At 39.3% G+C, this 14774-nt stretch overlaps 1 protein-coding gene across 1 annotated transcript; it reads right to left on the bottom strand.

Annotated features, from left to right (window-relative positions):
* Positions 1 to 466: 466 nt before the first annotated feature.
* Positions 467 to 14744, bottom strand: LOC139730378 (uncharacterized). The gene is made up of 18 exons (XM_071641244.1): positions 14518 to 14744; positions 13300 to 13390; positions 12436 to 12566; positions 11706 to 11745; positions 10619 to 10783; positions 10156 to 10206; positions 8905 to 9113; positions 8370 to 8522; positions 7208 to 8039; positions 6920 to 6998; positions 6352 to 6495; positions 5145 to 5761; positions 4619 to 4800; positions 4085 to 4330; positions 3166 to 3351; positions 2718 to 2778; positions 2188 to 2283; positions 467 to 583 (listed from the first exon to the last, which is right to left on the bottom strand). The coding sequence occupies exons 1-18, from the start codon at positions 14556 to 14558 to the stop codon at positions 467 to 469; spliced, it is 3441 nt and encodes a 1146-aa protein (XP_071497345.1). The 5' UTR covers positions 14559 to 14744.
* Positions 14745 to 14774: the final 30 nt, after the last annotated feature.

Here is a 14774-nt window from a genome sequence, read left to right as displayed (position 1 = left end):
CTATCCACAGAAGTGAAAAATGTTGGGGAAATCCCCTTCTGCCTACTTTACTGTATCATTTGGCAGTTTGAGGTCCACATTCTCTCATACGGTGCAATATTACACAACAAATTTTCATGTCACATTGTCCAGAAATGGGCAATTTGAGAAACAGTATATCTCAAGACAGATATATGTCAATCTTTATTTATAGAATAACCCAACATCTCTTATTCTCTTATAGACAACTCTGTGACAGTAAGTTAAGGCCTCTTTGAATTCATTTATGTATTGGAATCCAAGGAATACGTGAAGATATTTGCCTCTCTTGCAGTGATAATATACAAGGGTATGGATTTTTGTTCTTTTTGTTCCTGATATAACAAGGTAGATAGATCTATACCTCTCGGCATATATGGCAGTTTAATGACAATCTACATAGGAGAAACAAAGGACGTTAGCCGGCTGTCCTCCGACTGCTGGTGGTCTAAACAGTCTGCTGCTCCTGGCTGGTATCTTCGTACTCCGCCCGGATGCTGTCCAGGAAACTCATTCCCGACCGGGACATCTTCTCCTGCTGGTGGTGGAAGGACTGCTGCCTTGCCTGTCATAGCAACAATTCATGAGAAGGAAAGAGAGAAGTGTGAGATATCGATTTTGATATCATACCACTTATGGGACTCACTTAGTAATGATTCGAGTACAACAGAATTGTCATGATATGAAATGATATGAAGAAGATGCAGATAGTTTTCGGAAACTATCATAATGGTAGATAATGCTATACTTTCTGGTGGAAGTGAGAGAGAAGAACAGGGGGGCAGCAATAACTTCAGATAGTACTTGCAATACTTATGATTTTATTAAGTTTAAGGTAACAAGTGATATAAATGATGACATCAGAAATGATAGTTGTGCAATCATCATGAAAACTATGAAGGATAGTAAATAAAATATCAAGGAATCTCATTGCATCACTATCTGATTGCTGATGTGCTTTCTTTTTCCACATCTTCTTCTGTATAATCCTAACTCTATAAATGCCCCATATACGAATGCAAAGAGCCTAAAGTGCCTGCACTACAACACCGTAAAAGAGGTGGAAATCCTCTAAACTCTAAACTTCCCTTTTCTACGAATACGAAGTACACCAGGTAAATCGCATTAGGCTTTTAAGGTGCTTTTACAACCCTGAAAATTAGATTCCTTTCATAAACTGGTATACTGTAAAGGGAAGTAATTTCCTCAGAATCATAAACCTGGAAACTTCCTTATGATGGAGACGGAAACAACACTATAGATTTCCAGGAAATTAATTTGGGCTCAAAATTCTACCTGCTACCCGGTATTCTTGGTACAAAAGGGGAGAGTATTCTTGAGTGACATGGAGTTCACTTTTCACTTCTTTGTTAACTGTTCTTTGGTGTACTAAAGTAAGATTTCATACACGATATTGGGATGCAAAATTTCATGATGTTTGCAAAAGGGACATATGTGACCGTGCATCACAAAACAAACAAAAAGTCGCACCCCTTGATTTTACATGAGGACTCGAGAAAGGTGAAATAGGTGAACTGAGTCAATTTTGAGTTTTCCATATTTTCTGAAAGAGTTGTTCTTCTTCTACATTATTTTTGAGTTTGGGATCATAAATTGAATGGGAAAGTGGGTTTTCAGCTGTTTTTCTACAACCCCTTTTTTGGTAGAGTATTGTGATCAGGTTTTTCTTAAAGGCCCCTCTCATTTCTTGAAAATCCTTTGCACCCTCTTCACTTTCAACTCTAATAACTTTTAAAAGGATGCTGCTACTGCTCTGAAAGTTGACATTTATCATGGTCACAATGTGGTAATAGACCATGTTCAATTTCAGCTTAATCTGATAATCCCTTACTTGTTGGTGCTACAATGGTTAAGTTCATGTTTTTGTCCCATTCATGGCACAGGTAGCATGGCTTAGTAAAGATTAAGCACTTAAATAGACCCTGTACTTCACAGCCACTTTTCTCAGTTCACTCTTCCCAGAGTGTGTGCTTTCTTCCCAGTATTTATATAGGTTAGGAGAATCCACTTGAATTGAGTTATACATCATTTTAATGCTTAGAGTCTGCTCTTTCAGAATCAAGTCTTAACTAATCCATGTCTGGCGTCTTTTTGTTTGTTTTGTGGTGCAGGGTCACATATGACCTTTTAAAGTGTTGTCCAACTCACCATAAGGTCCTGCTTGTTTGCGGCTGCCTGCTTCGGTGTTGCAGGTCTCTCTGCCTCTTCATCGGCTGAAGCCGCAGCTGCTGCTGCTCCAGACTCCTGTGTGGGCGAAATCAAGATTAAATCTCATGAAATTCAGATTTCACCATATTGTGAGTATTACGGGAGAAATTATAGTCTATCACACTCCTGATGATTGAACACCAACACATATTTGATATATCATCTCAAAATTACCTACTCACATATCTCAAGACAATGGTAGGGTGCTACATGATATCTTGTGAGATTTTTGAAATGACAAAATTTCCATTCTCGATATGGTCATAATTTCTTTTTCTGTCATAGTCACTGCTACCGTATTCATCATTTTCTTCAATACATCACTTATTAGCAACGTGTTTGATATGTTGGGGATTTTTTGTTTTGTTTCATATTGCAAACTTGCGAGTACGGATAAATGGCTACATGTGTAGGGCCTCAAAGATAGAAAGGAATGCAGACATTGGGAAAAATTTACCCAACTGGCTTACCTCTTGAGATTGCCTTTGCTGTGAGTCAGCCTGATTCTGTCCTGGTGATCGGCTGGGGGATCTGAAAAAAAAACGAACAAAATTGACAACTTGTAAGAGTTTTCTTCTTTCCACAACAAACAAGTTCAAGAATAAACATTCTATCTTTATAGATTGCATATCTTTTTTTTTTTGCAGAAATATTTTCCTTATCTTGATATTCATAATATGATTCTGCTCAATCCATACATTACAATATGTCACTTTTAAAGGGACACATACTTAAAAAGTGCAGTATATAAAAATAAACACATCATTAAACACACTGACAATTTTAACCTGCTACGCTGCTAATATCATTTGATAACTAGTCGGTTAATTGATGTCTTCATCAATGATTGAGAGGATAAAACTATCAAAGAAGCAGCAAACGGAGATTTGAAGGTTTATGCAGTTGAGATTAACTCACTCGCTCCTGAGCACCGAGAGGGAACTGTCCGCCTGGGTCAGATCTGTCCGGCACGACTGGAGGAACCTCTCGACGTCCGCGTGCTGGTAGTCGGAGGCCAGCTCCAAGGGGGAACGTCCCATGATGTCTTCACAGTCTTCGCACGCCTTGTTGGCCACTAGCCACTTGCAGCAGTCCAGGTGTCCACTGAAATCGAGGCAAGGAAATAACGGTTGATTAGGGTCAACATACCGGCAATCAAGTTAAAGTCTGAATTCCCTGCAATATTCTTCTCGTCAACATTCATCCCACTCCAATTTGACATTGATGTAAACAATAATTTAAAATGGATGAATAAAAAAATACAATGATTGACACACATAAATAAATACACAAGTGAATGAATGAATAGACATGGCATAGGAACTACTACAATTAGCTGCATCATTTGGTAGCTGGTATGTCGGTGTAGGATTAGCAGATGGAAAGTTAATGTCTTGAAATATATAACATACTGATGGTGCAATAGTTGTTGGAAGAATTCCAATTGCTTTTGTTCAATGTCAAATCCAGAACCTAGAGTAGGAAATTGCAGGCTCAGTGTGAGCCTACTCAGAACGAATTGTTTTGAAACAGAGAGTGGAAGCAATTAACAAAACAATCAAATACATAGAAATAGCATTACAATACTTGATTGTTATGATAAAAGTGTTCACTTCTGTGATGTAGACATTTCTATGTAGAGGGTATATATTTGAACATTGAGCAGGTAAACAATAAGGTGTGACAGTAAAGTCTCATTGTATTCAAAGACTAAGTGATGTCTTCAAAGTCCTAATTTAACCCTTTGCATGCTTTGAGTGTTGTTTGACCCAGAAAAACCCCGTAGTGTTGCATACACTGTCCAAAGTCCCTGGCACAGAGAGGGTTAATAACGTACCTCATAGCAGCCAGGTGGAGGGGAGTTTGCTGGTCCACCGTCTTGCAGTTCACATCCACCCCCATGGCGGCCAATACCATCATGACGGGCTTGTGCCCATTCATGGCGGCCTGGTGCATTCCACTGTAGCCTGTAGGGGTGAGCATGTTGACGTTGACATCATTGACGATGAGCCACTTGACGATGTCCAACTTGCCTGCAGCCGTAGCACAGTGGAGCGGGGTCCAGCCCCTCTCATCTGGAGTACTGAAAATTAAAGATACAGGATGATATTGATAATTTGTCGGAATAACCACTGGTTTGATTCCCAAATGGCATTCTTCATTTCAGTAACTTGGATATGTTACACCTGGTTCAAGATGGGTGCTGCAGAATTAGGCACTTATTCTTGATTTCTCACATTCTAGTCACATGAATGGTATACTCTGAGGCAAAATCATCATCATCACCATCATCATCATCATCATCATCATCATCATCATCATCATCATAATAAAGGATTACTATCATCAAGACTAGATTGCATAAACTTACTCTTTCAATTCTGGCTTGAGTGTGATAAGTTGTTTGGCTCTGTCCAGGTTTCCCTTCTTGCAGCATTCATGGATTGAGGGACCAGCCAATAGCCTCTCTTCCTCCTCCCTCTTCTTTGCCTCCTCCTCCTCTTCCCTCTCCTTCTTCCGCCTTTCTTCCTCTTCCTTCGCCTTTATGCCAGCCTAGAGGAAGACACAAGGAAAACATGTTGTTTTTATTTTTTGCTTGTGATCAATTTCAAGTCAGAGTTTATCAATGCTACGTATTCTTACCTACAAAGTTTTGCTTAATTTCTGATCATGTCTTCTGGTTAATGATATTTGAATGTGATTGCATTGTTTAGGAATATTATGACATGATTCTACCTCAGCATTGCAAATATTGTACCATTCAATATATGTAATCAACTTTAGTGGTATATAATAATGTATTGTAGAATATACTGGTGATATATCATATCTGGAAATGTTCTTCCTGCAGATGTTAATACTGGAGGAAAAAGGAGAGAATATGTCAATAATCTCACCATATATCCAGACATGAAATCCCCGGCAGTTCTTCCTTTCGATCTCTCATCACTGGATGATGGTGGGTGTGGTGAAGGATGCCGTGAGTTGATGGGCGTCGACTGCTTGGGCATTGACACTGATGCGTCCCTCACATCGGTAGGCAACGGTTCTGAGTGCTGCGGCTCTCCTGGGTGGCCACCCCTGTAGTATCCTCCGCTGCTACCTGTTCGCTCATTGTCACTGTCACCGTCCCCCTTCCCGCTCCTTCGACGACCCCCGCGATCTCCGCCCTCTGTCTCGCTGCCGCTCGAGCTGCCACTGCTGCTCCCACTGCCACTGCCGCTCCCACTCCCGCTGCTGTCCGTCCGGTCGGTGCGATTGCCGCGGCTCCTCGTGGTGTCGGTGACGTCTGTGTCGCTGTCGGTTTCTGTTGCCGTGGTAGTGGATGGGACCCTCCTCCTCCGATGCCGCCTTCTCGGCTCGGACCTCTCCGTGGATCCACCATCGCTGACAAAATGTCCGTCCATCTCCGTCACCTGACTAAGATGGGGGTCGGTATCGGTGTACACACTGCTGTCAGCACTGCGCTCGACGAAGTCTGTCGCTTCACTGTCGGACTCACTTGATGATACATCTATATGGAATACAATCATTGCATGATTATAGGAGTGAAGTCCATGCAGGCATAATATTTGTGAAGAAGCAGATTTGTTCATAAGGTACCAGTACTCTTGAAAAAGATAACAGAATTAATCTTTACTATAGGGAACTCTTTCATTCACAGCTTCTTGCAAAATCAAAAGTTTCTTTGATCCTGTGTTTTCTAATCAACATTATACTTGTTGAACATGCCTATTAGTAAGAGACACTCAACCATCTTAATTCATATTGTGTCATTTATATCTTATCACTATGTTATTATCATTACTATAATGATATCAGGGGTACCAACCACCATAGCTCCAAAAACCTACTGATACATGGTGACAAAAAAATCTCAAGGTGAAAAATATCAACATTACAGTTTGTTAATTTGATTGCAGAGAAAAATACCAAATATGAAAACAACATATCACTCGGCAGCTGTGTCAGAATGTATATCAGATAGGGTAGTCTACAGTACTCTCCGCTTTGTCGGGTAAGAAGTGCTCTGCCAGACACTACCCAATTAAGTGGAAACTACTGTACATGGCCGACACTGGTGGTTCCGACATGCTGACTCACCCATAATGATGTTTGTGACAGGTAATGTCCTCACTGTCCTGCCATCCTCGTCCTGCGCTGACAGCCACCTCTCCACCACAAACTCATAGCTGATGTCATCACCGTACTCCCGGATCATCAGCTTATCAAGGTACCAGCCACACCCTGAAATGGCAGACAATGTGATAAATGAAACAATTTCTTAAATTATGCAGCATACATATCACTAAATGATGTACTTATCATACATATCACTAGAGATGTACTAGATGTACAAAAAAAAAAACATGCTTTGTTCTGTCGTTTTCTTGCAATCAAACTTTTTTTTTCCTCTCTTCATGCAGACATGTGGACAGAGCTCACTGAAATGGTTTTGAGAAATAATGTATCCCTTCTTGATGATAGCAAGTTTTAAATCTGCAATATGAATTCCAGATACAATGCTATTAGACTACAAATGGTGTTCTGCACAAGCGCAAGGCAGGTGTTTCAATTGGTCAACCTGGGAGGCTGCATAGGCTCAACATTTGCATCACAGATCGAAAGCTTGTTTGTACTTCAGTAATAACTACGTAACTGATCTACTCACCTAATTCTCTCCTGTCATGGCCAATGGTTACACACTCCAGCTTGCCAACATAGAACGATTCCACCTTGAATACATCAATCTGCAAAGAAAAAGAGGATCAAAATGCAGGTTAGCAGGTACTACTCTCAAACACTTTCAAGTGAGCGTACAAGTTTAGACTTTGATTGATCAATTTAAACAGTTACCATAACTTTGAAAACACAGTAACAAAACTGCACCATAATGATTTTCAAGATGAACTCATATTTCTCGTTTCATATTGTGTAAAATATTCAGAATTTTCCATACCTGTCCCTTTTGGAATTTCATCTTCTTCCCATCCTTGGTGTCCTTAGACTGTTTGAGCTTGATCTTTCCCGTGTTCCCTTTCTCTCCATACAAAATGATGTGCACATCAGCTCTCGTGCTGGCACCCAGTCTATTGCCGGTATGGATTGCCATTTCATAGATTGTCCTCTTTCCGGATTTGAGCCTCGGGCCGTGCCGTAAGTGGTCATAATCGTCCAGTTCCTCTTCCTCTTCCTCAGAGGGCGAGGGAGTTGGGTCCGGTGTTATCTGGGTGGAAACCTCCAAGGGGTGCTCTGTCTGTGTGCTGATGGCATCGGGGATGGTTTGCGTGCTCATTTCGGGGAGGGTCTGCGTAGAAATTTCCGGCCCCTTGGCGGGGGTTTGCGTGCTCATGTCGGGCGCAGGGGGTTCCGTCTGCGTCGAGGTCTCTGGAAGCGGAAGTACTGTTTGGGTGCTGATTTCTGGCGGTGGAGGCACTGTTTGTGTGCTCATCTCCGGAGGGGGAGGCTGGGTTTGGGTGCTGGAGGTGATCGGGGGCGGCTCTGTCTGCATGGAAATTTCGGCCTGCCAGGGGTCGGTCAGCGCCTCGACAGTGTTTGCTCGCCTCGTCTGTGTGTCCTTGGTGTTGTCCCGTTCTACGGTCTGCATGGCAGTATCCACCCCGGTCTGGGTGGTGTTGTCATAACTGACCAGCGCTGTATCATTCTGGAGAATGCTTGGCTCCTGGTTGATGCTGTCATTGTCCTCTTCCTCCTCCTCCTCTTCATCATCATCGATGTCAGCATCCACCAGCTGCATGTCGGTACCCATGTCAACCTTGGACATCTTGATGCTGCAGAAAAGACAAAGCGTATTTCAAAACTTTGATAGCAACACACATTGTGACCACATCAATGTAACTACTAACACTTCCTCTTACATTCATCTATTCCTTTCATTGGACAAATTCCAAATTGAATTCAGTAACATCATACAAGGACAGATCTGTTTGTATGTTATAATATTTCAAAACTAAAAAGTTAAGAAGTTCACTGTTGATACAGGGGAGCTTCTTGTTTCTCCTGGCAACTTTTAGATCACAGGATTTTCAAGAAAATTGATGCAGATAGCACTATCAGTCATTACACATGAAAGGTGGTATAATCTAATGATGCACACTTACTTGAGCCACTCTGGAGTCTGTGAGCCCCCACTGCGGACTGGAACCAGAATGTTGGTAGGACTGTCATCGCATTCTGGCTCCGACTCAGATGCCTCATAGTGATTTGGGGGCGGGGTGGGTCTGATTCGTATCCTCTGCCCATACTGATCATACCTGCAAGGCAATGGATTACGATTCAGTCATACATAGGCATTACTGGTACTCATCAATAGTCTAATGGATATCAAGCTAAGAGAATTTTTTCAAATATATATACAAACAGGGAAGATGGAATCAAATTTTTACAAAAGGAATGCACATGTATTATATCTATTTTGACGGATTTTAATAGAAGTTTGATGATAGAACTATAATATTGGGCTAAGCGATGTCCTGAGATAGCTTTCCAAAATGGAATATCAAATCAAAATATATTCATAACTTGCATGACTCATTGAATGTACAGATGCTAAACTTCAAGATATGTAACGTCCCTTCAAGCTTATAACAATACAATAAGGGTACCCAACAGGTTGCTATTTCCAGTGAAGCTTACCCATATCTCTTGCTGCTTGGGTTGTATACGGCCGACGAAGGCCTCACCCCACGAGAGGTCTTGGGCCTGCCATTCATGGAATGAGCAGACCTGGTCCTGATGCCATAATTGGACTTGGGTCTATCGGGTCTTTGGGGAGGGTAGGTGTACGGTGAGGACTGGATGATTGGTAGACTACCCCCAACTCCAGAGTCCTGCATTGCATATACCTGTAGACAAAAATCACAAGGGTAAGATTAAAGAATAACAAAACTGCGTAAGATCATATTGTGCACATGTCTTCGTTATAATATTTCTCCCATCAATGATGGTATATAAGACCACTCAACCATCTCATCAGATTAGAGTTCCAAATAAATATATATATTTCACACTTTCAAAATGGTAATTTACAATAAAGGACTTTGCAGATTTGTTGTCTATTGATACTTCTAGTGCAAAAATATTAATTATCCCAGGATTGAAAGGGGTTTGTGGATTGTTAGATATCCGGAATATGTTGTAGACAGTCAAATGTGTGAATTCTGGCCTAATACTAATCATTGCTCAGCATGTTCCATAAATCATTAACTACAGTACCTGGTTTCTATCCTACCTATGTAAAATCATATTTTACCATGGGACTTATGGTTGCTCTATGGACTCTGGAGAGAACACAACAATCACAACTTGTAATCTTAAAAGACAAGTTCACCTTCACAGACATGTGGGTTGAGTGAATGCAGCAATATTAGTAGAACACATCACTGAGAGTTTGAGGAAAATCAGACAATCTGTTCAAAAGTTATGAATTTTTGAAGTTTCTGCTCAGTCATGGCTGGATGAAAAGACTACTACAGCTTGTGATGTCACATGAGTACAACAATATAAAGAAAGTATAAAGAAAATTCAACATATTTTCACTTTTCTCGCATAACAAAAGAACACTCGACTTCTCCACTTTCAGAAGGCAAGGGGAATGATATTACCCTTAACATACCTAAGAAAAGAGTAGAAGAAATGTGCACTTTATTAAAAAAAACCGAGGTTTTGTGAAATTCTCTTTTTATTTTCCTTATACCTTTGTACGCATGTGACATCATACACTGTAGTAGTCCCCTCATTCAGCAGTGATTGCACAGATGCTTTAAAAATTCTGAACAGATTGTCAGATTTTCCCTAAACTTTCACTGATGTGTTCTACTAATATTGTTGCATTCACTCAATCCATATGTATATGAAGGTGGACTTTTTCCTTTAAAGCAGACTCACCTTGGCAGAATACTTCTTTGCTCTCTTGCCTTCCTCAATCGGTACTGTTTCCTGGTGGGAAAAAAAAAACACATATTGAATTTCTTTCACATAGGAGCAACACTTTTATGTGCAGAGATACTTTTTTTCCTACCTACTATCTCTCTCTGTTCATTTCCCTTTACCATGTCCATTTCCCTTTGTCTCTCTTCATCATTTTATGTTTAAAAGAACCAGAAATATATGACCTACATGAAAAATACAGACATAACTGTACCATAAATACCAACTCTCTACCTCAACACACTGCACACAAGAGCATCTAATATTTAGCACAAAAAGTTTTGGCATTGAATTATTCATCTTTCTTTTTTTTTTTCTTTTTTTGCCAAACAAATTTCCTCTATGTGCAATTGAAAACTGATCTGGCTGTAACTGTATTCTACAGGTCTTACTAAACTCAACACATATACTAATAACTTACAGAAGCAACGAGGAGCTTGGTGGCTGTGTTGACGAGTCTCTCTGTCTCCCCCTTGGACAGGTAGGGACCGTGTTTGGAGCGCAGGAGGATGGGACCACCTTGGAAGTTGCTCCGCCTCTTTTTTGGGGCAGTAGCCCTGGGCCGGATGATTGTAGAATAGGGGTTCTGTGGATATGGGAGAGGGAAAAGGAAAATGCACAAAAATAGATCTCTCAACTTTGCATTGCCAATAAAATATGTAACAGAAACTTTTTCTGAAATGATTAACAACAATGGTTTCCATAGTCTATAAATGTTTTTTGTTTTGTTTTTTGTTTTGTTTTTTACAACCAAGACTTCATCTGCTAATGACTGGAATCATTCTATTGGTCATATTAACCCATTGAGGATAGACTAATTTTGCTGTAACACACATTTCCCTTAGACACTTGCCCGAGCATACCTGGGACTCATCCCCAATGGGTTAATGATGGAGGGATATGAATCAGTCCTGTCTTGAATGAATGGAGTCACTGAGAATAGAGCTGGAAGATTAAGATGTCTGGCCAGGACAATGACTAGGAAAAAGCCCCTTCCTTTTATAGCAACAGGGAACAGGTTTAATGAACTGGGATAGCTGGTAAAAGGCTGCAATAGAAATCTTTACGAGAGGCTCCCAGTGAATAGGGTATCAATAGTATTGTGTAATGTATAGGGACAGGCAGGAATTGAGAGGGCTTTGTGTCCCCGTGTCCTGTGCAAGGCATTGTTTACACACCACAAACTGGCAGCTTTAATTGAAGGCTATGCACAATGCCTGTACAAACTACGTTGCCTTCTTATGCCTTTATGTGCTTTGAGTGCTGACTAGCACAAAAAAAACCAAAACAAAACAAAACAAACTATAGTTGTATATTCTGTTTTCATCTCTTTTAATCATACATCTTTATTCAAGCTCAGGGCTTATGATATCTTACTAATGATAGTCTTGAAACATCCATGCGTTAAATGTGTGAAGTACTGCAGTACAGTTGTCAAAATATTGAAGCATTAACTACTGCTGCTATAGAGTCAATTAGCAAAAAAGATAAGCAAAATGCATACTTACAGTGTACTGTGTGCGTGCCATATATTTGTCAACATCTCGCCTGAAATGAAACAGATATATGGGATGATAGGATATCTCACAACTCATCTTGGGATCTTAGATGAGTGGGTACAACATCAGAGATTTGATCAAATAGTGTCATGACTTATAAATGTAAGAAATTAAAGTCACACAATCAGACTTGCCTATTTTGTTATAAAAACAAAGATAAGAAAAAAGAAAAGATAAAACCAACAAGCAACTATCACTATTCGACGCCCAATGTTTCACAGTCAATGACTTGACTTCTCAAACTTTAAACAACCAAGCCTTTTAGATTATTTGTAGAATCTAATGGGCTTTTAGATAATGTATATATGAAGAACATTTCTTGGTGGGGATACTTTGGCAAATCTTGCACTAGATGAAAAACAAACATATATGAATATATTTCATGGTGATATAAAAATATATGAAAATACTATCATTTGAAGAAACTGCAAAGATAATCAGGTAGAATGCACTGATCTTGGCTCAGTGTAAAATTTCAAGGATTGACAATTTCTACTCTTGAGAAAACAGTACAAATCAGTGCACTAAAAGATAAGATAGCAAGGCCAATTCCACAATCAGACATCCTACAACAGGTTACAGTAACAATTGTAAAAAAAAATGCATGATTTATCAAAGGTCAGCACTGTATTTGGATAAATGGACCATAAAAGATGAAGCATTAGATCAGCATGCTTACCTGACTTTGTCCTCACGAGCAAAGTGGCTGCCCTTCGGATTCATTTGGGCCATATGTTTCTTGACCTCTGGACTCCTGAAGTAGTGCTTGAGAGACCGGTCATGGAGTCCATCATAGAGTAGAGTTGGCCTCTGGACAGGAAAGGTATATGAAAGTCAAATTTTATCAGCACAAACAATTAAGAGTATTGCATTTAATACTATATTATCTAACTTATGAGTACTTCAATTGTGTACACAGCACTTGGAACACAAGTTTCTTGACTGCTGAAAATAAATGAAAATGACTTTGACTTCAAAGCATTGCTTTCTCATGTTACTCGAAAATCAAATCAATATTATATTCACGGTGCATCATTAATCAATTTGATGCATCAGTTATTCAAATCATTACAGAATATCTGATCAATGACTTTCAAGGACTAAAAAAATTCCATTTTAGGTAAAATGTACTCAAATTTCCTAATTCTTCACGTATGAATCTTCATCCACCACATGAAAATAGGAGAAAACAACATACCTCTGTACCTCTCAAAGAGGAATATATGCAATGAATTAAGAACTTAGAAATTCACTTGCATTAAAAAGTTTATCTACAAATTTTAAAACTGCAAATGTTTTTTTAATATCTTACAACAATATCTACACTGTATTTGCAGAATCTGCATCTACCAGCATGATACAATGCATATTTTACATTGTAGGCATTGAGAAATGACCAGCAAAGTCCAAAAATTACAAGATTAAAGCATTGATAAACCCTACAACTCTTTATGTATAACCAAAGTATGATCAATGATCAGATTTTTGTGCACTTACCATGATGACTGATAACTACAATTGTATATATAGATTGATATCTTACCGGCTTCAGAGTTGGGTAGTGTTTCTGAGGCTTATCTGGTCCAGACAGGTCAAAGGCATCCTCTAACCTTTTAACTTCCATATAATATTTCCTATAATGAAGAAAGAAAATCAAACCAGAAAATGAATTATTCATCGTGATTAGGTAAATATTTGTATGTCACAAATATTTCATCTCTCTCATTCATAACGAGTATTGTAACAGCTGAAAAACTCATGCAGCACTTTTTCATAGCTAAAACGTCAGTATAGCAGTTAAGTGTATGAAATATACACCCATACACATGCACATACACACATACAGTATGTGTTCCAGTTTCAAAACATTATGACTATAAGCCAGATGGCGACTGATAACAAATGAAAATATAATCACTCCATTAAATGTACAGTAAATTTGCACAAATTAAATTTTTTTATACATGGCCGTTATCAGTACTTGAAATGACAACATGAGACAGGAATTAATAAATCAATTACAGTAAGTTGATGAGTGCTGGAAAAACATCACAGAGCAATGCATAAATCTCCAGGTGCTGGGTGTTGGTAAGCATACTATTCAATAAGCATGATTGATACAGAATTAGCATTCATTTGTCATTCTATTGGCAGGTATTGCATATGCTTCCATCTAACTTCATTCCTCGATTATATTATGTCATATATCTTCATATAATTATACGATGTTAAAAGATAAAAAAGATAATGCCTAATTAATTGCCGACTAAATTTGTGTGTAAATGACAGCTAGCTAGCTACAGTGTATAGGGATGGGCACGATTAAAAGTTTGTTTATGTTGCCATGGCAAGTTATCAATATTGAATGAAGACATGAAGATTAAGGTCACGTCATGAAAGCAACTGAATTGGATATAATAACTGACACACCCATCACATATACGCTACAGATCACTATTTATCATTCCATGATAAAGACATGACTACGGCTCTCAGATCATATTCAATACACTCATTTTATTCTGTTTTCATTTTTTCTTCTTTATCTTCAAAATGTTGGAAACGAGGTTTTCCAGGTATTAAAAGCACAGCCAAGTGCACTTGTATACTTCAGTATGCAATTACATTTCGTGAGCTATATAGTGGCAGCACTTTACACGTGAATTACACGGAGTACAATCAACATCGAAAGAGAAGCTGAAGAAGGTGAAACACACCATACATAGTAGACAAATGAAATGTAGCCTAACATTTTACTTACAATTTTTTGGCTGTACTCTTGATAACATCTTGTGAAGACATTGCGGTCGTTATCACTCCACACAGTTATCAAAATATATAATTTGTCCTAAAACTGCATGCGTGTCCAGTAGTGAGCTAGTCCAAAGGTAAGGGAGGTTGTCCTGATAATTGATTAGCAATCCGTCGGCGGCTCGCTGTAAATAGACCAATTAACAAGCAAGCAGCATGCGTAGCACTACCCACGCTACGGGGATGCACCTGTACACAATAGTACAC

This window comes from Diadema antillarum, unplaced genomic scaffold (genome assembly GCF_040938485.1).
Source record: "Diadema antillarum isolate AM-2024a unplaced genomic scaffold, OU_Dant_1.0 seq00000304_RagTag, whole genome shotgun sequence".
NCBI classification, from domain to species: domain Eukaryota; kingdom Metazoa; phylum Echinodermata; class Echinoidea; order Diadematoida; family Diadematidae; genus Diadema; species Diadema antillarum.
The sequence above is the reverse complement of the archived record's forward strand: the minus strand, read 5'-3'. Positions and strand labels throughout refer to the sequence as shown.

Coding starts and splice junctions, on each gene's coding strand:
- LOC139730378 (XM_071641244.1), bottom strand. CDS start 14,558: ATGTCTTCACAAGATGTTATCAAGAGTACAGCCAAAAAATT. Junction 6,496..6,919: donor CCATGACAGGAGAGAATTAG/GTGAGTAGATCA, acceptor CTGCCATTTCAG/GGTGTGGCTGGTACCTTGAT. Junction 584..2,187: donor CAAACAAGCAGGACCTTATG/GTGAGTTGGACA, acceptor TTGCTATGACAG/GCAAGGCAGCAGTCCTTCCA.